The sequence below is a fragment of the Phalacrocorax aristotelis genome, chromosome 3 (assembly GCF_949628215.1).
Source record: "Phalacrocorax aristotelis chromosome 3, bGulAri2.1, whole genome shotgun sequence".
NCBI classification, from domain to species: domain Eukaryota; kingdom Metazoa; phylum Chordata; class Aves; order Suliformes; family Phalacrocoracidae; genus Phalacrocorax; species Phalacrocorax aristotelis.
The window spans coordinates 71,379,529-71,406,183 of NC_134278.1; the positions used below are offsets into that span (position 1 = coordinate 71,379,529).

General features: G+C 43.6%; 1 protein-coding gene across 4 annotated transcripts in view; it reads right to left on the minus strand.

Moving 5' to 3' along the window:
• Nucleotides 1-9,930: 9,930 nt before the first annotated feature.
• MTHFD1L (methylenetetrahydrofolate dehydrogenase (NADP+ dependent) 1 like) overlaps nt 9,931-26,655 on the minus strand; it is a 161,562-nt gene continuing 144,837 nt past the window's right edge. For all 4 annotated transcript variants that reach the window (XM_075087939.1, XM_075087940.1, XM_075087942.1 and 1 more), the window contains 2 exons: nt 18,854-18,962; nt 9,931-12,932 (listed from right to left, as the gene is read on the minus strand). In XM_075087939.1, coding sequence (XP_074944040.1) covers nt 18,873-18,962 — 90 coding nt within the window. In that variant the 3' untranslated portion in view covers nt 9,931-12,932; nt 18,854-18,872. The remainder of the gene's footprint in view (nt 12,933-18,853; nt 18,963-26,655) is intronic.

The following is a 26,655-nucleotide window of genomic DNA, read 5'->3' on the forward strand; positions in this document are numbered from 1 at the left end:
GCAGGATTCAGCCACACTGGCTATTCCCACCAGCCTCCTTGCATCCCCCTCCATGGCACAGCTGATGGAGTGCTTCCTACAGACGCTGTCCCCCCTGCTCCAGGTGAGGCTCTCTGCATGGGCCAAAGCACCCAGAGACAGTGGTTTAAACTCACGCATCTGCTTTCGCAGGAGGAAGCTGTTGGAGGGGCCACAGCTTTGCTGCCTCCACCGCGACAAGGGTAACTGCCAGCCACTGAACCAACAACCTAACCCTGACCAACAGCTGGGAGACCAAAGCCTCTGGCCCACCACAGCTCTGGGGAGAAAAACTTTTCTCACCATATGGCCCTGCAGCTGGCAGCCTGTAAACCACATCTGGGCCCCCCAGGGGTCCCACCGCCAGCCCTCCTCCTCCTGGCTGGCAGCTGCCGGATCACCCGGGCAGGGCTGCAGGATGCTTTGGCGACCACAGGCTGCTCCAGCACCAGTGTAAGGTCCTTCCATGGCTTTGGGCTGGTAATGGCTGCTCCCCTGGTGAGGGAAGCAGCAGCAGGCTGAGGAGATGCTGTGTGGTGGAAAGAAGGAAAACTGTGGGACCAACAGACACAAGAGAAAGTAGTATTTCAGATGAGGCTTGTTGCAAGTATGACTTGAACCATGGACTGGCTGGAAATTTGTGGAAGAGGGGAACATGCAAGGTAAAGAGGTGAATCCGAGGCCCATGGCAAAAAAAACCTAAAAAAAAAAAAAGCTCTAGGTAATGGGAGAGTTTGGGGTATTTTAGAAAAAAAAGGATAATGCAAAAATCTGAGAGTAAGTACACTTTTAGACAGAAGCAAAGCTGAGGTAGTGCAAAAAGCTGGCATCACCTCCTTCCTCACCCCTGTGGGGAGTAGATGAGCTCAGGGCGCCCAGCGATTGCCCACCCCCTTGTGTGGGGAGGGCTTTGCCTCCAGCCTTGTCCTCAGCTAATACCCTGGGGGAAGGAGCTGCAGAAAGAGCAGGGACTGATGCCTCCATCCCAGGCTGGCTGCAGGCTCCAAGCTGAACCATTATTTGAATGGTCACAGGGGGCTGAACTGCGGCCAGGCATGTTACAGAGGGGGTGTGATGCTGTTGCAGCTGCTGCTGCTGCTGCAATGGGCCAGAGATGTCCCTCTGGCTGTGATTGCCAATTGGGGCTGAACTGTCAGCATTTGGATAAATCAATTGCATGAGATTTACTGATACTCTTACAAAGAGCAAATCAACCTTTCATCAGCTCTGTGCAAACCCTCAGGAGCTGTGGGTAGGGGTGAGGACCTCTGTGGGGGTGGGAAATACCTGCACCTGCCAGACCTCAGTGGTTCTAGAGAAACCTAAAACACCTGAGGGCTCAGTGCATGGAGTGAGAGCTGGTTTGTTCAGGTGTTTAGACTTTTTAATTTTTGTTTTTCCCCTCTGGTGGTTTGAAGTAAGAGGTTAGGTTAGTGCTCTTTAAGTCTGCAGGATGTTGCTTAGACTGTGGCGATCTATTCACATGAATGAGCAGGTCAGTGGTCTCAATGTTGTCCCTTTGAGAGGGGGTAGGGAAATAGCTGTAATGTTTCTGTGGTCCAGAGGAGCGGTTAGATTATTTGTTCATGTTGATTTTGGGCATCAAATATTTGCAGCAAGCTTCACAGGAGTGAGCAAGCCCTCCTGTTTACAGCTGGTAAGTAGCCTTAAAATGTGTGATCTAGCTTTGCTGTGTTTGTTCCTAAATCTGTATGTGAAAGTACAAATTTACTTAAGGAACTTTTGCTTTCTAGTAAGTAAAACTTTGAGCATATGCTGGGACTTGGGGATCTCCTTTCCAGCCTGAGCGGTTCTGCGTAAATGGTGTGTTTAGTGGTGCACATGTACCAGATCTGAATGAATGGTGTACGTGAATATTTAAAATAATTCTAAAATAGTTTTATTAGAACAAATACAGGCCTATAACATGTTGACTCTATACTGGAATTCTCACCTAATTTTCAAAAGTTATTTTCAATATGTTTTAAATGTATCTGGAGCTACCTGAATCTTAACATACTAGAGGACGGATTTGCAATGTTGCATAGGCTTCCAAAGGGGGAGATGGAGGGTATAGCTAATAACTGGAGGTTTTGTGTTACAGGTTCTGTTTACTTCAGTAGGAACCATAACTGACACAAACAGATCTTGGAAAAATGCTTCCTTAATATAAATTTTGAAACATTTTTGTCTTTTTGGGGAATGTATAAGAGTGTTTTGCTTGTTAGCAATTGTATAGCATTTAGTTACATGACTATGCAATTCAACAAGATTGTGTTTTACCTGTTGTTCTTCATATATGTCCAGCTGAAGAGGCAAAGTGACTAATGTTGTGGTAGCGAAAGAGGTTATACTTAGCTTGTTAATGTCTTTTCATCGGTGTTCCCTTAATGCACTAAGTACATCATAGGGTTACATGCAGTGGTTATGCAAACCTTGGCTTTACTCACAACAGGTGTAGCAGGATGCAAAGCCAGGTGGTCCTTGCTGACTGTTAGTGAGCAGAGTACCAATGCTCAGGGATTTCCCCTCCCCACCTGCCAGCTTAATGAGTACTAGTTTTTGGCACAAATCTATGGTTTCTACTTAGACATGAAGAAAAACCCAAGTGTAAATCTGGTAATAACTCATATGGGGCTTAACAAAACAAAACCGCTAAGCCAGTTCCTATTGGTACCTGTATGTTATAAATTCTCGTCGTCATCTATTTGCCTGCTGGGCACTGATATTTAAACAAAGCATAATAAAAATAAGTAGAATTTAAAATATGTGCTTGATTTTTTTTTTTTTGAGTCCAGCATTTAAGTTCATAAATCTTGGGAGAGTTTGTCTGGTTTTTGTTTGTGGTGTGTTTTGGGGGTTTTTGTGTGGTGTTTTTTTTTTGTTGTTTTTGCTTCAGTCTGCCATGCACGCTTCTCCACATACTAAGCATCCTATGTCTTCACCTGGTGGTGGGCTGTGGGGAGCAGGATTTGCCCTGTTGTAGGGTGGGATGCTGCAGGGAGGGCGCCCGGGCCAGGCCTGGGGCTTGGCAGTGCTGTAGCATGGCAGGGGAATTAGGCAAACATCTGTGGTGAGGGAGGTCCAGCTGAACTGGTTCCAGTGCTGATTGCATCTGAACCATCCCCAGACACTGGTTTCAAGACTCAGGCGAGGCTTTCTTTAATCTTGCTGCAGGGAATGGCTGTAAACATTCCTGTAGCTGTTCGGACTCAAGTCAAGCTGGTTAAGGCAATGTGAAATTCAAGGTCAAAAGGTGAAATGCTGCTAAATTTAAGGTTCAGGTTTACGCACATGAGTAAATGGCTACATGGATTGTTTCCATTTCAGATGTGCTAAGTAAGGTATGGTTCTTCCAGCACCCGTCTCCCCCCACAGCTGGGTGTTGTAGTCATTTCACAGGAGTTATGAACTGAAAAGGTCCTCCCCAGACATGTTTTCCCAAGTATGCAAGCTGAAGCGCTCTTGTGCATCCAGGCTTGTGTGTATAAATGTTTGGATGTGGCTCTCTAGGTTCATCATCCTTTATACAGGATTAAACAGTGTATTCTCCTGTCAGGTTTTTTTTTTTTCCTATCACTTGTCTTCAAACAGTGGAAAAACTTGAGCCTTAGAGATGCTTGGGGTAAGAATCTATTCACAGAGATACTAATATATTTGATGGGATCCTCTCTTAGTTGGAGAGAATGAGGTTTTGCTGCTCTGTGTGGTTTTGGGGTTTCTTGTTTGGTTTTGGGTTTTTTGTTTGTTTGTTTTGGGGTTTGTTTTTGTGTGTGTGTGTGAAAGCTTAAAGGGACAAAACTCGAGTACCAGCAGAAAAGTAGGGAACTTTTTTCCACAAAGGTACCGTACTCCTTCCCCTAGCATGGTGTGGGGACGATGATGCTGTTGGCCCTTAGTGAAGGGTTTGCAAAACAGACCATCTGTCTTTTAAACAGCTTGTGACATTCTCAGGTTGATAATTGCAGGTTGTCTATACAGCCCCAAGACATGTTTAAATCATATGGTCATACCGGGTGTAACTCTTCTGTTTCTGCTTCCAAGCTGGTGTGTGGTTGGTTTGTTGCTGAGTAAATGCAGTCATGGGATAGAGATGTCTGAATTTAGCAGAAGGTGAGGTTATCGTTGCAGTGACCCACCACAGAGGAGGCACGTATGAGGAGGGACTCAATACACGCAGGAGTCTGTGCCTGGTGCCTCCTCCCTGGCCCCATAGTAATTGTTGCCACCCTGTTAATTCCCTGCAGTTGCTATAGGTGATGCCAGGCACAAGCTCAATATACGATCTTCCTCTGTCTCTGGGGGTCTGGTAGCCAACACTGTGAGGAAGAATTGATAGGCAACAGCATGCTGGCTATGAATTAAAGCGTTGGCTCTGGGTCTTCTCCAGTAGTGTTAACTTTCCAAGTATATCCCTCTCCCAGAAGATATTTTAGATTACTTTTTCTTTTTTAAAATTGATGACATCTTTCACTTGCTACTCACCTTTTTCTAACACCATTTGATTACATGGTATTGATTTAGTGTCTCTCTTTTAATATAAATTTGGTTTTAAAGTAAGCTTTTCTTTATCTTTTCCATTTTTCAGTAGGTTTTTGCAGATAAAAATGCTTTTAAAAATTTTTATTATTTTTTAATATAGCCTTCTTAAAAACTGCTGGTGGTAAGTTTTATATACTGCTCAATTTGAAGGAATGTTTCAAGTTAGATTTAGTGAAATATCTTCTCATTCTCATCTTAATTTACATCTGATGCTTTCATAAAATTCCCTCCCAAAAGAACAAATTTGACTCCTGTGCTTTGTTCCTTCACTTGGCATCTTCATTATTATTCTTTTGTTTATTCTTTTCCATTTTCCTCTTACTAATAAGAATTAAATAACTTGCATACTTGGTTATTACTAACAAAGTGGAATCTAAACTCTGCCTGACTTTCAGTAGTTCCAGAAGCGGAATTAAATCCAGATGAAACCTGAATGAAAAACAAGCTAACAACGGATGCTGAATGACAATGGTTGAACTTACTAAACATAGGGAAAAAACCCAACACCTGTACGGAACTAATGCAAAGGGCTGGATTCATTAAACTGCCACCTTAGGCTAATGTTGTAAAGAGCAGGTTGGAGTTAGAGATGTTGGTTTTGTTGCTCTCCCCAAAAACCTTCCTCAGGGGGAGTTCACTTACCTCAAACACCTGAAAAAACAGGTTGGCAAATATAGCTATTTCTGACTGCAGTGGAGGCACCGAGGTGATACATGTTCCAGATGAGCTGGAGCTGGGTGTAAATATGTCTAACATCCAAGCCCGCAAGTCTCCTTGCAGAGACTTTGGCTGACCAAAAGCTGTGTAGGAGCTGGTCTGCTGCCACAAGTCAGGCATGAGGCTTTTTTATCCTCTCTGACTTCCTCTTGAGCCTTTTGGCAAAAATGAGACTGGAAGGAAACATCCTAGAAGTCATATGTATGTTAGGGAGTGTTTCAATTGTGTATAGCTCAGTGATTGTGATAAGGTCAAGTGCTTTTGGGCAAGGATCGGGGGAAGGCCAACAAGGCAGATACCCTGCTGGGGGCCTGTTACAGACCACCCAACCAGGATGAAGGGGTAGATGAAGCATTCTGCAAGCAGCTTGCTTGCGCTCACCAGCCCTTGTTCTAGTGGGAGGCTTCAACTTACCAGATGTCTGCTGGAAATACAATGCAGCAGAGAAGAAACAGTCTAGGAGGTTCCCGGAGTGTGTGTAAGATTATAACTTCCTGACACAGCTGGTAAGTGAGCCTGCCAGGGGGGTGCCTCATTTGACCTGCTGTTCACAGAGAAGAATTGGTGGGAGATGTGGCAGTTGGAGGCCATCTTGGGCTTAGCGACCATGAAATGATAGAGTTCTTGATTCTTGGTGACGTACAGAGTGGGGTCAGCAAAACCACTACCATGGACTCCAGGAGGGCAGACTTTGGCCTGTTCAGGACACTGGTTGGGAAAGTCCCCTGGGAGACAGTCCTGAAGGGCAAAGGGGTCCAGGAAAGCTGGATGTAATTCAAGAAGGAAGTGTTAAAGGCGCAGGAGCAGGCTGTCCCCATGTGCCGCAAGATGAACCAGCGGGGAAGATGAACGGCCTGGCTGAACAGGGAGCTTTTGCTGGGACTTGGGGAAAAAAAGGAGAGTTTACCACTTTTGGAAGAAGGGGCAGGAAACTCAAGAAGAGTACAAGAATGTCATTAGGTCATGCAGAGAGAAAAGTTAGAAGGCAAAAGCCCAGCTAGAACTCAGTCTGGCCACTGTTGTAAGAGATAACAAAAAATGTTTTTACACATATATTAACAACAGAAAGAGAGCAAAGGAGACTCTCCATCCTCTGCCAGATGGGGAGGGGAACACTACCGCTGAGGATGAGGAAAAGGCTGAGGTATTTAATGCCTTCTTTGCCTCAGTCTTTAATAGACCAGTTATCCCTGGGGTATTCAGCCCCCTGAGCAGGAAGGCAGGGATGGATTGCAGAATAAATGCCCCCATAATCCAGAAGGAAGCAGTTTATGACCTGCTGCACCACCTGGACACTCACAAGTCTATGGGCTGGATGGGATCCACCCTGAAGTACTGAGGGAGCTGGCAGAGGTTCTCACCAAGACACTCTCCATCATTTATTAGCAGTCCTGGTTAACAGGAGAGGGCCCAGATGACTGGAGGCTTGCCGCTGTGACACCCATCTACAAGAACTGGCAGAAGGAGGATCCTGGGAACCACAGGCCTGTCAGCCTGACCTTGGTACTGGGGAAGGTTATGGAGCTGTTCATCTTCAGTGCGCTCACCAGGCATGTGCAGGACAACCAGGGGATCAGGCCCAGCCAGCATGGCTTCATGAAAGGCAGGTCCTGCCTGACCAACCTGATCTCCTTCTATGACCAAGTGACTTGCCTAGTGGGTGAGAGCAAGGCTGTGGATGCTGTCTACCAGGACTTTAGCAAAGCCTTTGACACGGTCTCCCACAGCATCTTCCTAGAGAGTCTGGTGGCTCATGGCTTGGATGGGTGGATTCTTCACTGGGTAAAAAACTGGCTGGGTGGCCAAGCCTGGAGCGTTGTGGTGAATGAGCTGAATCCAGTTGGTGACTGGTCACAAGTGGTGTTCCCCAGGGCTCAGTTTTGGGGCCAGTCTTTAATATCTTTATCAATGAGCTGGATGAGGGGACTGAGTGCACCCTCAGTAAGTTTGTAGACAACATTAAGTTGGGTGGGAGTGTTGATCTGCTTGAGGGTAAGAAGGGTCTGCAGATCGATCAGGACAGGCTGGCTCAATAGGCTGAGGTAATTTGTATGAGGTTTAACAAGGCCAAGTGCTGGGTCCTGAACTTTGGTCACAACAGCCCCATGCAACGCTACAGGCTTGGGGAAGAGTGGCTGGAAAACTGCCTGGTGGAGAAGGACCTGGGGGTGCTGGTTGACAGTCGGCTGAACATGAGCCAGCAGTGTGCCCAGGTGGCCAAGAAGGCCAACAGCATCCTGGCTTGTATCAGGAATAGTGTGGCCAGCAGGAGTAGGGAAGTGATCGTGCCCCTGTACTCGGCACTGGTGAGGCCGCACCTTGAATACCGTGTTTAGTTTTGGGCCCCTCAGTACAAGAAGGACATCGAGGCGCTGGAGCGTGTCTAGCGAAGGGCAACAAAGCTGGTGAAGGGTCTGGAGAACAAGCCTTAGAAGGAGCGGCTGAAGGAGCTGGGGTTGTTTAGTCTGGAGAAGAGAAGGCTGAGGGGAGACCACCTTGCTCGCTACAACTACCTGAAAGGCGGTTGTAGTGAGGTGGGTGTTGGTCTCTTCTCCCAAGTAACTAGCAATAGGACAAGAGGAAACGGCCTCAAGCTGCATCGGGGAGGTTTAGATTGGATATTGGGAAAGATTTCTTCACTGAAAGAGTGGTCAGGCACTGGAACAGGCTGCCCAGAGAGGTGGTGGAGTCACCACCCCTGGAGGTGTTTAAAAAAACTCCAAACTTGTAGACATGGCACTTTGGGACACGGTTTAGGAGGCACGGTGGTGTTGGGTTGACAGTTGGACTTGTTGATCTTAGAGGTCTTTTCCAACCTTAATGATTCTATGATATAGTGGCATAGTTACACATCACATATAGATATAGATAATACGTTTGGTACAAATACAGCTAAAATTAAATCTTTCTGGAGAATAAACTGTGTATATGATGGCAACATGGCGGCACTGTGTTATATGGGCAGCTAACAGGCTGTGCCCTGAAAAGCTAAAAGTCTTTTCTGGCATTAGGAATCTAAGTTGGACCAGATGTTGATGGCAATTGAGTTGCAATACCATGATGGGAACTGCCCAGTGGGAAACAACTTAGCTTTTAGAATGTCATAACTTAAACCTTGATTTAGTGTATTGCATAAAAGTGAGCATGACTTGTATTTGATACATTCTCTTTTTTATTAGTACGCTGCAAAGAAAAGTTCTTACAGTCCCTGTAGAGTGTGTGTATTTCAGCTCTGTGCCTCCCCAGAGCCTCTTCTACTAGCATCACAGTTCATAAGTGTGCAGAACAGTTTATCTTGGAAGGGATCTGCAGATCACCCAATGTAGGGTTGACTTAAAAAGGTTCTTCGGGGTCTTGTCCAGTTGAGCCTATGCTACCATGTAGGAGTCTAGCTCTTCCCAATCAATACTGAAAGGTTTAAGATAAAAAGTTTACTTCAGAGGCAAATATTGAAGACTTTACATAAAAACTGCATGCACAAATACATACTCCCTCATGCTTGTGCATATGTAATATATTACACTCAAGAGCATGGAGCAGGGAAATATTGCTATGACCACACTTGTGAAAATATTTGAATTTAGCTTACTTTACATAAACAATCTGGCCTTAAACCTACAGTGTATGGTAATGTGTATCATGCAGCAGTCCTGCTCTCGGGACAAATGCTTGAAGGGGCTTTTGGTGTTTCCATTTCAACCCTCCCAAGCAGGGGGTCCTAGCTTGGCCTTAAAATTTTTCTGTGAAATATTTTCTCAAAATAATTTTCCATGAAAAACTGCATGCTAAAAAGGGGTGAAACTGGTTACCCTCTGTTGCCACCCCAATAATTCAGTGGATAGGACAGAGTTCCCCTGCCTCCCATGCTCACTCTGGCTGGTTGGGTGTCCATCAACAGCGCAGACCCAAATACTGCTGGAGCCTAACCCTAGTGCTTGAGACCTGTTACATATGGGTAGGTTCCTTGCTGAAATGTAGAGAAACTGAAAAGCTGTTTGGAAATCTAGCCATGAGAAGCATGTTAAAAACCCAGTACTAATCCAAATCATATGGTTAAGACTTCATCTAGCGATTGAGAAAACAGGCGAAACATCCAGTATGTGCCTGGAATGCATGATTTCTTCCCCCACTCCACCTCCTGCTTCCCCATTTTGTTTATTCCTGCTCCCAGGATGCTTTCTGCTGTGTTATGGTCTGGTTGACTTAACGCTGTAGTTCCTGAAGCTTTTGCATTGTTTGTATATCCCACCCTGAGAAGTTCACAGGTATATGTTCTTGTACCTGGTACTGTTCTACATAAATCCAGTGGCCAACCAAGAAGTGGAAAGTGTCCAACTGACCCTTGCATCTGATCCAGCCTTTCGTGCCAAGGACCAAAGTCAACAGCAAGATATTTTGGGACAAGGACAGGATGTTAGTCTGGTGTGTCCTTCCCTTCACACACAAACCAACTTCAAAAGGACTGTACTGATGGAGAAGGTCCTGTGGACAACCCTCCTGTGCATGGCCCCTTATGGCAACAGGCAGGGACCAAATGCGTTCAGTGGCTTAAGAGGAAAAAGCAGACACTAAACAGACAAGATAGTAGATAAAGAGAGAACAATATTAAATGATGGATGTACCTTATTAATGAATTCAGGCTTGAGACAGGCACCACTTTTGCAAACTGAATGTCAGTACACACGCTTTATTTTCATGTTCATGGCAATGGAAATTCTGGTATATTGAATATTAAAACACAAAAAACCCTCTTGTATGTAGTCTGATGTATTTCAGTGTCACTAGTTTTCTGTAGTTCAGTGGTAGCAGTAGAAAGTATTCAGTCACTACAAAAAGCAGATCATCTGATAATAAAACCCAGCATGGTTCTTAACATGCTTTAGCAAACACAGGGATAAGCGCAGCAAGCTGCCTTATAAAGCTGCCATTCTGCCATGTCACACAACTGCTCAGAGCAGATGCGAAGGCAGGAGTTCCTTACCTGCAATTGCATCTGTGTAGCAACAACTGACACGCCTAGCAATAACACCTACCTTAATAAGATTTCATTTTAAACCATTCCTGATGAAGGCATTTAGCCTTGGAACTAGGGCGGCCGAAGGGAATGTACTGTGGCACTTTGCAGCTCAGCTGATGGCCAATAACAGTCCCTTTGGATTATGAGACAGAATCTGCATGCCAATGTGGATTATTTTTAACAAATCCTCTACAAAAAATTAACTGAAAGAACCAAAAATGTAATAGCTCAAGGGATTTTGCAGATAGTTAACCAGATGGGGGCTAAAAAAGCTATGAAAGACAAGAGAGGGTCATGCCAGCTTTCCTTGAGTTATTGAAGCTATCAAAACAATATAACAAATCCTGTGCACATGACAGTAGAAAAAATTACAGGATGTTTGTCAACTCTCAACTAACTGAGCTGGAGCAGTGTTTTGGGGAAAGACTGATGGCTCAGTTAGACAAACAGTCCCAGCATGCATGGCTCAAAGGGACAATACAGATAGTACAATATAAAAAGTGTGTGGGTATCAAGCAGTAGTTTGAAATTACTTATAAAACCTGTTGCTCAGGCATCCATATCCCATATGAAAGCTTTACAGGCAAGCAGCTAGTGCCACGTTTAGTATCCCATACTGTACAGAGATAGGTCCAACACAATTGCAGTGACTGCAAGTAAGGCATGGTTATTGTTTTCCAAATTTCTCCAGGCAAGATGGAGGGAAAGCCTCACATTTTTCTGGAAAGAATGCTACTACGAAAACTATGGCTGGAAACTGCACTTATTTTCTTCTAGTATTCTTGGGATTTTTCTAGGCTAGGTAGCTCAGTGTGTGCAGGACTAAACTGCAACATAGTGATGTATATGAACAACGTGGTTGTATTTTGGGGGACAATTTAATAGAAAATGTCAGAAATATCTCTCCCCAGTAGCTGAGAGCCACACCTGAATCTTGCTTTCTACTGATCATGTTTGTCCTGCCCCAGTAGAATTAAAGAATCCCCAGTCTAGGCCATTATGAGCTCTACAGTCTAATCAGGCTAAAGTATCAACTAGCTCTATTTTTTACATTTATCTTCACAGCCATCCCCACGGTGCTGGGGGACCACGCTATGAATAGAACAGTTCTGAAATGCAGTCAACAGACATTTCCGTGCTACTCCAGGGAAGGCACAGATAATTATTTTAATTGTCCCCAGTTTGCTCTTCTGTCCATAATTATAGCTTTGAGTTTATAAATAACAAAGCATGATTTTAAATATCAAAACAAACCCCTCAATTACAACAGAGTTCCTGAGATAATTAAGTCTCCAAATGTGGCTGCATAGGAGGGGACAAAAACTACGTTGCAGAAGCCCATAACATACAGATGTGCGTAAGCGAAGCAAAGCGACAGGATGGATAACGTCACCAGGAAAATAAACTCTCTCATCATTATTTCACTGCTTTTTATCTTAAAAAAAAACACCCCAATGGGCTATTGTCTCAATTCAACCTATTGTTCTGCTGCATTTTTTGTTATTGAAGGAACCAACAGTCAGTCAGAGGGTTTCCTGAGGAGTGCAGCTTGAAAAGCTAAATGCAGTATCCTGTGCCTAAGGCTTGTTTTGCTGCAGATTTAGGAAAATCCAGAAAAGGTAAATTACTGAGGCAAATTAAAGCACACAGTTTAGGATTTAACTTGTTTGAATACCCCCTTCAAATAGAAAACACAGTCCAGTTTTACAGGTATGGTGGTTATAACCTGCAAAACGAAGCAGAGGAAAGCTCTGCCCTGTTGCATCCTTGCTTGATGGACATTCCTCTCTTGTTACTGGGTGTTGTGTACTGCCAGGGACGGGACAAGAAAAACTCCAGCACAGCAGGAGGCTTCATTAGCCATGAACAGGAGCAAAACAGGGCTTCAGAAGGAGCAGTGCCCTCACTGAACCACCAGCTTCACCACAACAAACACATAATGAGCTGGACAGCCTGTAACACACGCTTTGGATAAAGGGAGACCTATGGATATGAGACAGCTATGGCATAAGTGTTTCAAAAGATTTTTGCCCAACAAGGAACCAAATTATATATTAAAAACCTTTTACAAAACATGCTCTGTTCTTTCTCTGCTTAATATCTTCCTTGCTTGAAGCTTGGCTGTTGCCCAAATGCATCCAGAGCAACACTTGATGATAAGTCAAAAATGTGCAGTTAATCTGTGTCTAGTTTCAGCTCCTGAATGCCAGGAGTGAAAGTGTATTTTTCAGAGAGAAATAAGCTTGATCACACAACATAACCATGTTTACACAAGTTTTAGATGGCCAAGATAAGGCAAATGCTTCTGTAAGCTCCTCTGAGAAAAGACGAAACCTCTGAAGGTAAAAAATTGCTCTTTTTTCCAATGTCATTTTATCCACGAACAAGTATAAGCCCCACTAGAAACCGTTCTGAACTATAGCGAGAAAAACTTCAGCTTGCTTTTTTTCTCTATCTCTTAAAAAAAAAATCCTACAGCTATATTTCATCATAAAAACTAGTTTGAAGAAAGAGTAAACTTTTGCTCTTTGGTCTATCTTGACATTCCTCCAGAGACACATAACAGGAATATTTCAGATTCGATTTTGTCTCCTAGTTGCAGGAAACTGGGAAGTTTCAGTTCTTAATTTCCAGGCTTCTGAAATGAGAAAGATGAAGAATTTATACACTGAAACAAGACATCTTTTCTTTCTTTAAAGAAAAAAAAAATAGAAGCATCACAACCTAACAGCAGTGTTTTAGTGAAATTGGATATTTTTGCCTTAACCATAATAAACAAAAATGTTTAGTTATGCCACATGCATCTCCCATTTATCATCTGTGTAACCCTGCTAGGGGAGAAGCAAAAATCTGTACTCATATTCCAGTATGATGGACTTTAGACTGTACATTATTGTAGTAATTACTGCTGACTGAAACCCAATACTGTGGAGTGAGACTAAAATAAGTCAGTTTTTTGTTTTGTACAATCAATTTTGTAGATGCAAAGGAAAGGTCTTCAAATGCCTTCTATCCATATCTGAATTAAGATGAAAACATCTAACAAATAGTTTGCAATTTTAGGACACCAGTTTTGGTGTGCTACTTCTGGGCTCCTTTACGGCCATGAAGATGCTCACAGTCAGAGCTCTGGGATTCCTCTCAAACAGAAAAGCTCTAAGGGTGGCAAAATATGCATGCTGTGTGTTACAGTCATTCTGGTGCTCTGCCAATTTTGAAGAGGAAATGAGTGCATATATCTGCAATTGTGGACAGCCATAGCCTTACTAAGTCATAACCACCCGAGGAAAATATCTACACACTCCCTTGCCCCACCATCAACCCAGATACCCAAAGCCAAACTGGCACAGTAAGAGCAGGCACCTGCTGCCACTGATTAAATTAGAGGGATTCTTAGAGCTCTCAACGGTCCTTAATAGACTTTACTTTTGCAGAGTGGGTCAGGTTCATAAACTCCTCTTGCTGTGCAAATAATGCCTTTTTTTTTTTTTAAAAAAAAATCTCCCTACTGGCAGACTTGTCTCTGGGTAAGTCTTATTCTGACTGCCACTATCTACAGACAGCTTCTAAGGAAACAATTCCAGCTTCCTTAGTGTATGAGCTGGGCAGTATAATTTAAATCGGGTAGTGGCCAGTGATGAAGAGCTAGCCAGATTCCTTTGGCTTCATTTTCCAGATATTAATGTTTCAGTTTTTTAATAGAGCACGTTGCTCCTACAGTGAGACTGTAACATTGTGTTCCATGTATTAGCTATCTATCAGTAGAAAAAATCAGAGCTGACTTTTTTGACAAAGTTTTTGTTGTATGACTTTTTAGAGTATATTCTAATGACCGGTATTCTGCAAATTTTTGTGAGAACTATCATCTGCTTCACTGAAGCAGTGAAGTGGTGTAAAAAATAACAGAGAGGCTAATGACATCCAATGTTTCTGCTCAGTAAAAGCCCCACACAGCTACCCTAGCAGCGGGAACTTTTGCCTCTTTCACAAGTCTTGTGAAACTATGCATGGCAGAGGAGGATATAAACTGCATGCTAAACAACAGTTCTCAGTTCTGCATGCATGTTTATAATGGAACATCTGCAGTTCTTCCACAAATATCTAAATATTTTTCAATTACCACATCTTAAAGATTTGAATCAGTCTTAATGAGTTGGCACAATATCATATTACTAGAAATTTTACATTGTAGACAAACCCTAAGAAAATAATTAAAACCAAGCAGCAAAAAAAACCCCAAACAAAACAAAAACCAAACCCTTGATCTGCCATCATAGAAACAAACCCACAAATACCTCAAAGCGTAGTAACAGCTACAGCATGGGTTCCCTTCACTGAATGTGTGAAAGCAAACAATACTAAACTTCTCTACAGAATGTTGGGAGTAAAGATTACACAGGAATATTGTTTCTCTTTTTATCCAAAACAAGAAATGTACAAATCTAGCACATGAACTGGATGAATTCTAGAGCTGATGAACACCGATTACCTTGTGTGGTACTCACTGGGTATTATAATTCTCTCAAGGCAATTATTCAGATTGTCAGAGGTAGGAACGCAGGTGAGTATGTGCCTATCTTGATGAAAAATATATATGATCAAGTGGTTTCTTCTTTAAAAGGCTTAAACTTACTGAATCATTCATCTGCCTGATGCCATCAATACCTCCATAACGAAATTAAAATAATTTATTAACAGTTGGATGTATACACTATTTTCTACCTGACAATTATGTTTTTGTGACTCTGTAAGCATTTCTTTCTATACCTGAGAAAACACCATCATGGACCAAAAGCCAAATTTAACATTTTAATTTCACGCACAACTTCAAATGAAAGACCTTCACAGTTGGAATGGAGTATTTCATCTGCTTAGTGAGTTTTGAAGAACAATGATAATTAAAATCCATGGTTTAGATGGATTTGTGTAAAACTAGGCAGTAAACACCCAATTAAGCAGGCTATGTGAATCTGCATAACGATTTTACATTAGGATTCTACAGTCGTTTAAAATGATTCAGAAGAAATTACATGACCGACACATGATGAATCAATATGTATGCATGAGGCCATCAGAAATATAATGCATATCAGTAACAAAAATGGGATATATGCCAAGAAGTGGTATGCCTAACATTACCCAGCAACAGATCAGTCAGTGATGGTTTGCATATAAGCTAGAAATTACCTGTGCATGCTGGTTAACCTTCAAGCTAACCGGTTTTTACTTGTCTTGGCTGATACACACGAAATGTCAGAATCTGCTCTCACCAGCTGTTATGTGAATGATGTGACATTCAAGTATGGGCAAGTGAACAGTTAATTTGGTCAGAACAGTAATCTCATTGGGTTGTGCAAACCTCTCCCCTCCTCCAAACAATCCATCAAAACACATAAACAGAAAATGAAGGCCTGTTCTCTCAAACCAGAGCAGGCAAGGATTGCTAGAGCAGGTCTCAAGCACCTAGGCATACCCACCTCAAAGCTGTGGCTGACCTGGAGTCCCATCCCAGGCCTATTAGTTCACAGTAGTATTGGTCTGTGTAAAAGTAACCATTTTACTCTCCAGACACATTTACTGGGGGAAGGGGGAGAGTTAAGTGATGACAGGAGAGAGTCCCATTCCAGACGCTTGTGGTTTGTTTCAGTCAGGGTTACATCCCCTTAATCCACTTACTATGTTGCAAGGTTAAAATGGAGTAGCATGGAATATTTTCATAACAACTTGGATTTTTAAGTGAGGGACATGTGCTAAACAAAATTAAAGCAGGACACCAAGAAGATTAAGTGCTTAGAGAAGGGGAGGAGGTGGCAGGGGGAACCGCAAACTTCAAGGAAAATGGAGAGAACCCATCATGAAAAACAAACAGGCTAGAAGGAAAGATTCGTGCTCCTGAAATGCTTATTACTATTTGAGAGACATGACAGCAACTGGGGGGCAAAAAACCCAAACCCATGAAAAAACAAAGCAAAGCTAATGAACAAGAATCATAGAATGTCCTGAGTTGGAAGGGACCCACAAGGATCATCAGGTCCAACTTCTATCCCTGCACAGGACAACCCCAAAATTCATACCATGTCTCTGAGGGCGTTGTCCAAATGCTTCGTGAAAAGTGTCAGGCTTGGTGCCATGATGGCCTCCCTGGGGAGCCTGTTCCAGGGCTCCACCACCCTCTGGGTGAAGAACCTTTTCCTAACACCCAACCTAAAAGTCCCCAGGCCCATCTTCCTGCCATTCCCTTGGGTCCTGTCACTGGTTGCCAGAGAGCAGAGATCAGCACCTGCCCCTCCTCCTCCCCTTGTGAGGAAGCTGCAGACCGTGGTGAGGCCTCCCCTCAGTCTCCTCTTCTCCAGGCTGAACAAGCCAAGTGACCTTAGCCACTCCTTGTATGGTTTCTCCCCTAAACCCTTCACCAACTTGTGGCCCTTCTCTGGACACTCTCTAGTAGCTTTATATCCTTAACGTACTGTGGCACCCAAAACCACACATGATACTCAAGGTGAGGCTGCACCAGCACGGAGTAGAGCAGGACAATCACCTCCCTCAAACTGCTGCAATGCAGTGCCTGATGCACCCCAGGGCACAGTTGGCCCTCCTGGCTGCCAGGGCACACTGTTGGCTCATGTTCAGCTTGCCATCGACCAGAACCCCCGGGTCCCTCTCTGCAGAGCTGCTCTCCAGCCTCTTGTTCCCCACTCTGTATGTACATACAGGGTTGCTGTGTCCCAGGTGAATCCAGCACTTGCCCTTGTTGAACTTCATACAGGTGGTGTTTGCTCAGCTCTCCAGTCAGTCCAGATCCCTCTGCAGGGCCTCTCTGCCCTCGAGAGTGTCAACAGCTCCTCCCAATTTTGTGTCACTGGCAAACTTAAGTATTCCTTCAAGTCTTGCATCCATGTCATTTACAAAGAGATTAAAGAATACTGGCCCCAAGATGGATCCCTGTGGAGCCCCACTAGTGACTGGCTGGCAGCGTGAGGTAACCCCATTTACTACAACCCTTTGAGCCTGACCCATCAGCCAATCGCTCACCCACTGCATTACGTGTTTATCCAGCTGTGTGCTGGGCATTTTGTCCAGGAGGATACTGTGAGAGACGGTACCAAAAGCTTTACTGAAATCAAAAAAGCTCACATTGACTGGCTTTCCTTGGTCAGCGAGGTGGGTAACCTAGTCATAGAAGGAAATTAAGTTTGTTAGGCAGGACTTTCCCTTCATGAACCCGTGCTGGCTAGGACCAATGACTGCATTGTCTTTCAGGTGTTTTTCAATAACTCCCAGAATAATCTTCTCCATAATTTTGCCAGGCGCAGAAGTGAGACTGACAGGCCTGTAGTTACCAGGGTCATCCCTGTTGCCCTTCCTGAAGATTGGGACAATGTTTACCAGCTTCCAGTCAACGGGGACCTCTCCAGACTCCCAAGAGCATTGAAAAATCATTGAGAGAGGTCTCACTATGACATCAGCCAGCTCTTTAAGTACCCTTGGATGAATCGCATCAGGCCCCATCGACTTACAGGGATCTAGCTGGAGCAGCAAGTCCTGCACAAGCTCAGGGTTTATTAGGAGTTTATCATTCCCACAGTAACGATTCTCTAGCCCAGGGCTCTGGGGGTCCCTGAGCCCACCACCAGTGTTGAAGACTGAGGCGAATAAAGCATTAAGCGTCTCTGCCTTGTCTACGTCCCTGCTTGTGAGATGACCATTCTCATCAAGCAACAGGCCAATGTTATTTCTGGCCTGCCTTTTGCCATTAATGTATTTAAAAAAGTACTGGCCAGCTTCAACTCTAATTGAGCTTTGGCTGCATGTATTTCCTCCCTGAAGTGGTGAACAGCATCCCTATATTCCTCCCATGTTGCTTGACCTTGCTTCCACTGGCCATATACTTACTTTTTTCTCCTTATTTCTAGAAGAATATTCCTGATCAGCCAAGCTGGCCTTTTGCCTTGCCTGCTTGACTTCCTACACTTTGGGATTGCCTGCTCCTGTGCTTTTAGGAGGTGGTAAAAAGCAACCAGCACCTTCAACAACTTTTTCCCAGGGGACCTTACTAAGCACTTCCCTGAGCAACCTGAAGCCTGCTCTCCTCATACCCAGAGCTGAGGTCTTGCTGGCAGCTTTCCTTCTGTCACCATCCATTTTAAACTTGACTGAAACACACTGCCACATGAGAGTGGCATCAAAGATGAACTAGATTATTTCTTTTGAGGTGACTAACATGACATGATTTCTTCAGATTGACTTTTTCCATAGCCAAGAGTGGTACAACTGCAGAGCCAGCTCCTCCTCATGCCAAACTGACAGAGCCAGGAAATCCAAATGGCACTTTCAATGCGTACCATCAGTGTACACCAGCAAACCGCAAGTCACCATTCAGCAAACAAGAAACCCATGTGATAAAGTGCACATTATTAAGTATTCCCCCAAATCTCTCCAAATTTTGTGAAGTCCTCAATCAAACTAGGGCTTAGATAAACTCCTGGCAACCTTACGTCCATACTAGAGACAAACATCCTCCTCCAAGCTGGAACAGGAAAACAGAGGCTGTTGACCAACCTGAATTTGGATGTCACTCTCAAAACAATCCTTTTACTTGCTCTGTGATGGGGTCAAGGTCAATGTCATAGAAGCATGGCCTTGTGGGCAGTCCTGGCATGGTGCTCATCTGTGGGAACAATAGAACAAAGTTATGCTCCTGCACCTGTAAGCAGATAATCACTCTGCCCATGTAAACCTTAGATTAAGAGAAAATTGTTCATCACAGACTCAAACAGAGATGTGACCTTCACCATATCTTTTGTTTCTGTTAAAAATGTCAAGCTTGGTACTTTTTTACTCATTTTTAAACATACACTTCTAAAAGACAGGAAAGAGAAAAGAAAAGCCACAAAATACGGACTAGCACAGTAACCGAAGAAAAAATTCCTTCATGAAATGCAGATACTTTGGGACTTAGTTGTTCCTCAGAATATTTATCCATGAACATTTATCCATTTATATCTGCTGGGAAAAATCACACAGCAAAGGGCAAGGATGTAATTGCCTGAATTCACCTGGTGGTATGTGTTGAACTCAGACCTCTCCCACAGAAAACCAGAATATAGGAGCAGAATTAATTGCCACACTTTCATGACTGATCACTTAATGTAAGGAACAAATTGAAATAGTTCAACTAAACATACATGGATTACAGTTGAATCCTAATTTAGTGGTTAGAATTAGCAGGTTGAGATACCAAGCTAAAGCAACCCAATTATCTCAAACTATGCATAATTCAGATCCTTATCTAGCATAAGACACCAGCATCTGCATACTTTAAAACATGTAAATAGTTTCATGGACTTAAATTACACAGTTAACTATAGTAGCTCACCCTACTTATACTATTATTTACAGTTGGCATATTAGCAGCAATTAAAGACACATGATGATGTGGAAATCTTGAGGTGCTGATCCACAATGGCTTAAGCCACTTTAAATCAGAGGTACTCCAGCTTCTCACCTCTTTTGCCTCAGGATTCCCCACTTCTCCCTTGCGAAGGAGATGTCTGAAGAGCACGTTCAGCAGAATGTTATTTTTTACCTGCTTCATCTTCCCCTGTTTCAGCACTTGTGCCAGGAGGGGCTTCCCTGGCCCCAGTACCAGTACTGGCACAGGATAAAGGCTGCGACTGTGGGGCAGTTTTAAGGCAGGACCAGTTTGGATCAACCTGAACCACTTTGGATTCACACCCTAAGTCTTCCTAAGATGACAGTTAGAAGCTCTGACTATCTCACCGTATTTGCACTAATTCAAGGCACTCTAAAAATAGCATTTGGGCTTAAGGAATCCATAAACCCTTTTGGTGTCTTAACCTCAAAGGTGGAGAATGGCCCTGCTATATTAGGCCCTATATTAATACCCAAAGAGATGAATGACATTACATCTCTGGAAACAAACCTGGAGTTCAACTTAGCTCTACTGGTTGTTGGCTAAGAGCTTTTAAGCATTAAAACTTATTTAACAGATGCTAGATTTTGACAAACAAAATTTTAGTTGGGGCAAGTGACCAGAGCTTGTTAAAGTGGTGGTTAATCTGACGCCAGGAGGTAACCTTCAAACATGGCTGTGTGGGAGAAAAAAAGAAAAAGAAAAAATCACACTGACTTGAGTACCAGAAACACTTCAAACACAATAACCTAAGGAAAGGGTCAGACTAGGGTATGTTTTCATGATGTGAGCTGAAACCTGTTGCTGAAAGGGGACAGTTTAACCCTGTAAATCCCTGGGATGATTCCCCCTTGGAGTTGGTTCCAGCACTCATCTTACTGCAACCAACCTCATTCAACACATTGAACTGATGAAAATACAGGGTTTTGTGGCCAGGGTTGGTCGGCTGATGAATTAAATCTGCTTACTGCATGGCCAGACCACCACCAGGCCACTAGCTGCAGGGGAGCAGCCAGAGCCATCACCTCCCAGCAGAGAGCACAGGGACAGGCAGCTTCCTCCTTCCATGCTCCCTAATTCCCCAAGGAGCACAGCTCAGCTAGTGTTTTCTCTGGCCAAAGGCAAGCTCTAACAGGTTAATTGGCCTCAAAAGAGGAAAAGTACATGACCACTATCCTAGCTCCTCCAGAGAGCCAGATTTACAGACCCCTCTTGGGCTGGAGAAGGCTGTATTTCTTTATAAGTCAACCTGTTCTGCTGCATTCAGTGATTGAGTTTGCATCTATCTTATGCCTCAGCTTTGCTTTGAACGCTTGTGTAATGGGAACTGTGGGAATACAAGCAAACTAAGATCTTTCCACCACAGTCCCATTTACTGCAGAGAGCTCTGCTGCCATTGCAGAGGTTAAACCCACATTGGAAAGGGGGAAAGGAGCTCGAGCAGCTCAGTACCAGTGCAGCCATCATCTCACTTCAGATCTAGCTCTGAGGAAAAACAATGCAACAAGCTCTTCTAGCAGACTCAGTACATTTCCTCTGTTTTTAAATATAGTCCTTCCAGACCTTTTGTTATTGTATGCAGTAGGATTAAAAGACAAAACTGTCACTTTGAGTTGACCAACCCTGCCACTGATTGCATGACATCATTTTATTGGCTGACATTGCCTTGGCATCTTAGCTAAGTACTAAAACACCTTGTTGCTATTCTTTATCCGTTGGCCACACTAGTTGGACTACTACATTATTAGGGTTACTGAATTATTTTCTGCTCAGATTCATCCCAGTTTATGAGTTAACGCTTGACAAGAAACTGCCTTAATGAATCACGTTTCTCTGGGAGGGGAATGACCAAATTGCCAAAGACAACTTTCTGGTTACTCTGTGTATGGCAGTTCTATATCTGAAAGTAAACTCCCAAATTCCAGGTCCGTCCCCCCACCCCTTTTTTTTTAATATCTCTCCAAGCTTGGCCAATCTTCATTCTCCCTGTATAATAAAACGAAGAATCGGTTTAGGGGAGTTTTTCCTTTTTTTTTTTTAAAGAAATGTTAAAAAAAAAAAAGTCCTACATGCATATTTTGGGTTTGGTTTTTTCCATAGGCCCAGTTCCACACCGGTGTAACTCCACTGTACTAATGGAAATCTATTACACCTATGAAGTGTGACTATCAAACCAGTTTATTGCCAGTTCAGGGAATACAACTATTCTCATATTGAAAATTTAAGTCAACAAAAGGGAATGAGTTCATCTGAATTAAAATTACTGCTGTGTAAAATGAAGTACAAGGCAAAAAAACGCACAGAGGAAACACTCTGGGATGAATACCTTTGTGAATTACAGAGCAAAAATAAAATACGTCCTGTCATTTTCGCAGATGCCCAGATTTACAAGCAGGCGAAGCCCTGTGGATCTACAATCATTTCTCTCCACTCTCATTATTTGGACACACAGAGGTAGTATGCAGCAGAATCTATCCCTTTTTCATTACTTCAAGGTCAATAGGAGGAGAGAGCTGGCTGGCTGAGGAGATTACTACCGATTATTCCCTCGCCAGCCCTCCACTTCTTTCCTGCAGCCAAAACCGCAGGAGAGAAAAGAGGGCCCAGTCGCTGCAAGGCCAAATCGAGGCTTCAGCTTACTGGCTTTCCACATGGCTGCGGGCTCAGAATGATCCTCTTCCCTCTCACTGTTCTCCACACTGCTGAATGAAGGAAGGCATTAACAAGCAAGTTCACAGGCTGGCCTTAACCACAGCAAGGCATGACCCAGAAGCATCCCTTTTTCTGCCCTAAGTAACCAGAGCCCAGATTTTTGCACGTGGAGGGTGGGGCGATGTGTGTGCTAATGCTAACCTGCCCCCTGGTTGCAGCACATACAGGACCTGCACACTGGCTGGTGGACTACCTCCACCTCTCCAAGGCTCTCCGAGATAACTACATACTAAAATTAGTTGATTCCTAAAACTTGAAAAAAGGAGAATGAACAATGAAAGAGAAAGTATGCCTAAAACATGAATCACTGGTAATTAGCAGGTATGTACAGCATGAAAAAACCTACAGAAATTTACAGTCTTACAGCAGCTTGCCAGGCATCTCATACACTATATACCCCCTACAAATTGCACAGTGACCAGGCACAACTCTCTAATATAAGAACATTAGGGATATAGATTGGTAGCTACGGAACACCACACAGCATAGCTGTGAGAAAAGAGCAGGGTAAGAAGCAGTGAATGACAACTCATTATCCACTTAATACCACAAAATGAATTTAGGTAGCTGAAATAATCAGTACTTAATTTGACCAAAACTTACTATCACAGTTCCCCTGAGAGAAGGAATATATGGATATACATACAGAGTGGGGAACAAGAGGCTGGAGAGCAGCTCTGCAGAGAGGGACCCGGGGGTTCTGGTCGATGGCAAGCTGAACATGAGCCAACAGTGTGCCCTGGCAGCCAGGAGGGCCAACCGTGCCCTGGGGTGCATCAGGCACTGCATTGCAGCAGTTTGAGGGAGGTGATTGTCCTGCTCTACTCCGTGCTGGTGCAGCCTCACCTTGAGTATCATGTGTGGTTTTGGGTGCCACAGTACGTTAAGGATATAAAGCTACTAGAGAGTGTCCAGAGAAGGGCCACAAGTTGGTGAAGGGTTTAGGGGAGAAACCATACAAGGAGTGGCTAAGGTCACTTGGCTTGTTCAGCCTGGAGAAGAGGAGACTGAGGGGAGGCCTCACCACGGTCTGCAGCTTCCTCACAAGGGGAGGAGGAGGGGCAGGTGCTGATCTCTGCTCTCTGGCAACCAGTGACAGGACCCAAGGGAATGGCAGGAAGATGGGCCTGGGGACTTTTAGGTTGGGTGTTAGGAAAAGGTTCTTCACCCAGAGGGTGGTGGAGCCCTGGAACAGGCTCCCCAGGGAGGCCATCATGGCACCAAGCCTGACACTTTTCACGAAGCATTTGGACAACGCCCTCAGAGACATGGTATGAATTTTGGGGTTGTCCTGTGCAGGGATAGAAGTTGGACCTGATGATCCTTGTGGGTCCCTTCCAACTCAGGACATTCTATGATTGTATGATTCCATGAGGTATAAACTTTGCACCTTAAGACTTAATGCAATTCATATGAATGCTTGGGGGGAGGGGCGCGCTTACGAAGAATTCATCCAGCTGCTGCCCAAAATATAACATTTAGGAATTAATAAAAACTGGTTTTGTGGGAACTCACTGGAATCAATAATTTTCTTCACAAACTGTGCAACTCTCTACACATCCTGCAAAACAACTGCAGAAAGACAATGTGAAGAATACAGCGCCTATTTATTACTATGGCACTCTTACGTTTAGGAGGCAAAAGTAGCAAGTCTTGGAGCCAGCTATCCTGAGGAGCATTTATGCTCCTGGAAATGCACAACTGGTGGAACATAAAATATAATTTTAGTTAAGAAAGCCTGAAGGCTGCTTTATTTATACTAGGCATTTATGATCTCCCAGAAGTTTACTTACATGACTAAACAAAAAAAAAAAAACCCCAAAACAACCCATAAGGAGCTTCCTTACAAGAAGAGGAGGATGCCAGTCATTTTTAAGGAAACTATATGAAAGTGCTGTTCTACACCCTTTCCAAGAACACATCCACTCACTGGAAGAGTGGCTAAGTTGAGCTTCACTGGAGTTTCATTTAAATTACAGTCAGGTGTTGAACTGCAAGTTTAGTTGACCGTAAGGTCTGCGTAACAGTTGTACAGTCAAGCACCAAGACTCTGCTAGCCAGGTTTGTTATGGTCCCAAGAACAACTATGCTTGTTAGGTTCCCTTTTTATCATACAAATGCCTATCAGTGGTTGCTATATCCTGCCTTTTACTTCAAGTGTGTATATTTACACGCATATATCTCTCTCTCTCTTTTTTTTTTCATTTATCTATATGGAAAATCCTAATAGGACCTGAGATCACCTTATCTGTATTAGCACAATGGCATGTTCTGCTGTTTTGCAGATGGTCCTGAGGACTACATCCAACCCATGTTTATGTTTTTACCTAGAAGACAAGATGTGTCTGCTTTACAGGCATAGTATGGTTTCTAAATAGAGAAAGAAAACCAGAGGAATTCATACTTACACAATGAAGAGAAAACAGACGATTAAAAGACACACACACAAAAAAATTGGCAAACAGCTTGTTGAGGAAACCTCCCATTCTGTGGCTTACGGAGTTAATGCTGCATTTGACAAGAAGTGCAAGTAATTCACATTATCTAATTGTATCCTTTTGTTAATTAAACGAGTTAAGACAAGCTGCAACCATTTCAAACTTGAAATACTGCAGAAAACAGATGTTGTTTCTCAAGAGAATCTAGCATACACATGACTGTAGATAACTCCTCAATAAAATCTGACGGGGTGAATTGCACATCCCATACTCCCTCAGCAAGAAACAATACAAAAGGAAACTCAAGAATAGCGCTACAAACCTGCATGCATTATGTTCAACATGCCAGAATGTACTGGAATCCTGAGGCGCGGCACAGAGGAGTTGCGCTTCCGGGTTTCAGTAATGTTTCCCAGTGAGAGTTTGAGCTCTGAAAGACAGACCCACTACCAGAAATTTGCTTCCCTGCAGTGTATCTGTCAGTCTCAACACATGCGAAGCTGAAAGGAAGAGGTTTCCTCCCTTCTTCTGAAAAAAATTCCTCCAGGTCTCCAACGTTGCCTGCCTTTAAGGCACTCTTTATCTCCAGTGACAGATTACTCCCACTGACACCTGTGGTGCTGGCCACGCACTGGTAGCTGGCACCAGGGGAATTGCAATCCATGGGGTGGGAGAGAGAGATTAACAGTCACCTCACTGCACTGGGGAAGTGAGTGCAGATTTTTATTACTGGATGACTTAAGGTCCCTGCGCTCTCCATTTTAAACCTATACTTGGAAATTTTTCATAAGACTATTGATGCAGTGAGGGTAGCAGGTAGGACTAGAGCACTCTGAAGCATGCGACTGTGCAAACGCTTCCAGTGAGTGGTCACTTACTTCATCTTCAAACTGGACTGTCCTACACCACACAGAGGCACCCTCCCCACCCCCCCACCCCATACCTATTAGAGAGGGGAACACCACCATACCAAAGACTGAACTGATGCTCAAGTGACCTTTCACCACCTCTTAAAAGCAAACAAACCTCAAACTCTTACGTTAGGAAAAGAAGACGCACAATGGAAGCAAGTTGGGGCTTCCTTGAAAAAGGACTGCTAAAATCAGCTAAGCAATGATCTTTAGTCAGTGTTTAAATAAAGGTTTACTTACAAGTTTTAATGAAAATTTGCCAAACCTGATGATAGCCAGAGGAGGTAGGGAGAGTGAAGATCATATTTCCTTCTCAGGAAATCTTCAACAAAAAAGGAACTTGTTGCAATGAATAAGAACAATCACAGTAAGACGCTCAACACATTAACAGCTTTCAAAATGATCAAAATAACTTTTGAAAAGACGCTGATGCTACTCTGACATATGCTGTAGTATTCCTTGCAATAAATGGCTTTGTTTCAATGGCATGCTGACTGATATCAGGTGCAGAAGTCCATCTGGCATCAATTATTCTATTATCATTGTCTCTTACTTTAATGTTTCCACATTCTTGGCAATTGTTTGATTTTGTGAAAGGATTTACAACAAAATGCATAGACACTGCTGTTCTGCTATCTGCATCTGGATGAAGTTATAAAAGTACTGAATATTGATTATGCATTCCTAAGTGACCTTGCTGCCAGTGAGGCAGAAGCAGCTTGTGCCCTGTTACATTCTCTGAGGGATTAATAGGACCCTATAATTTACTCATCTTGAGTGGAAACAGTCTGAATCCAAAAGTCATCTCCTGGGCACCCTAAGGAAAAAACCAAAACCCACACAACACTCCACATCTGTCCCGTACAG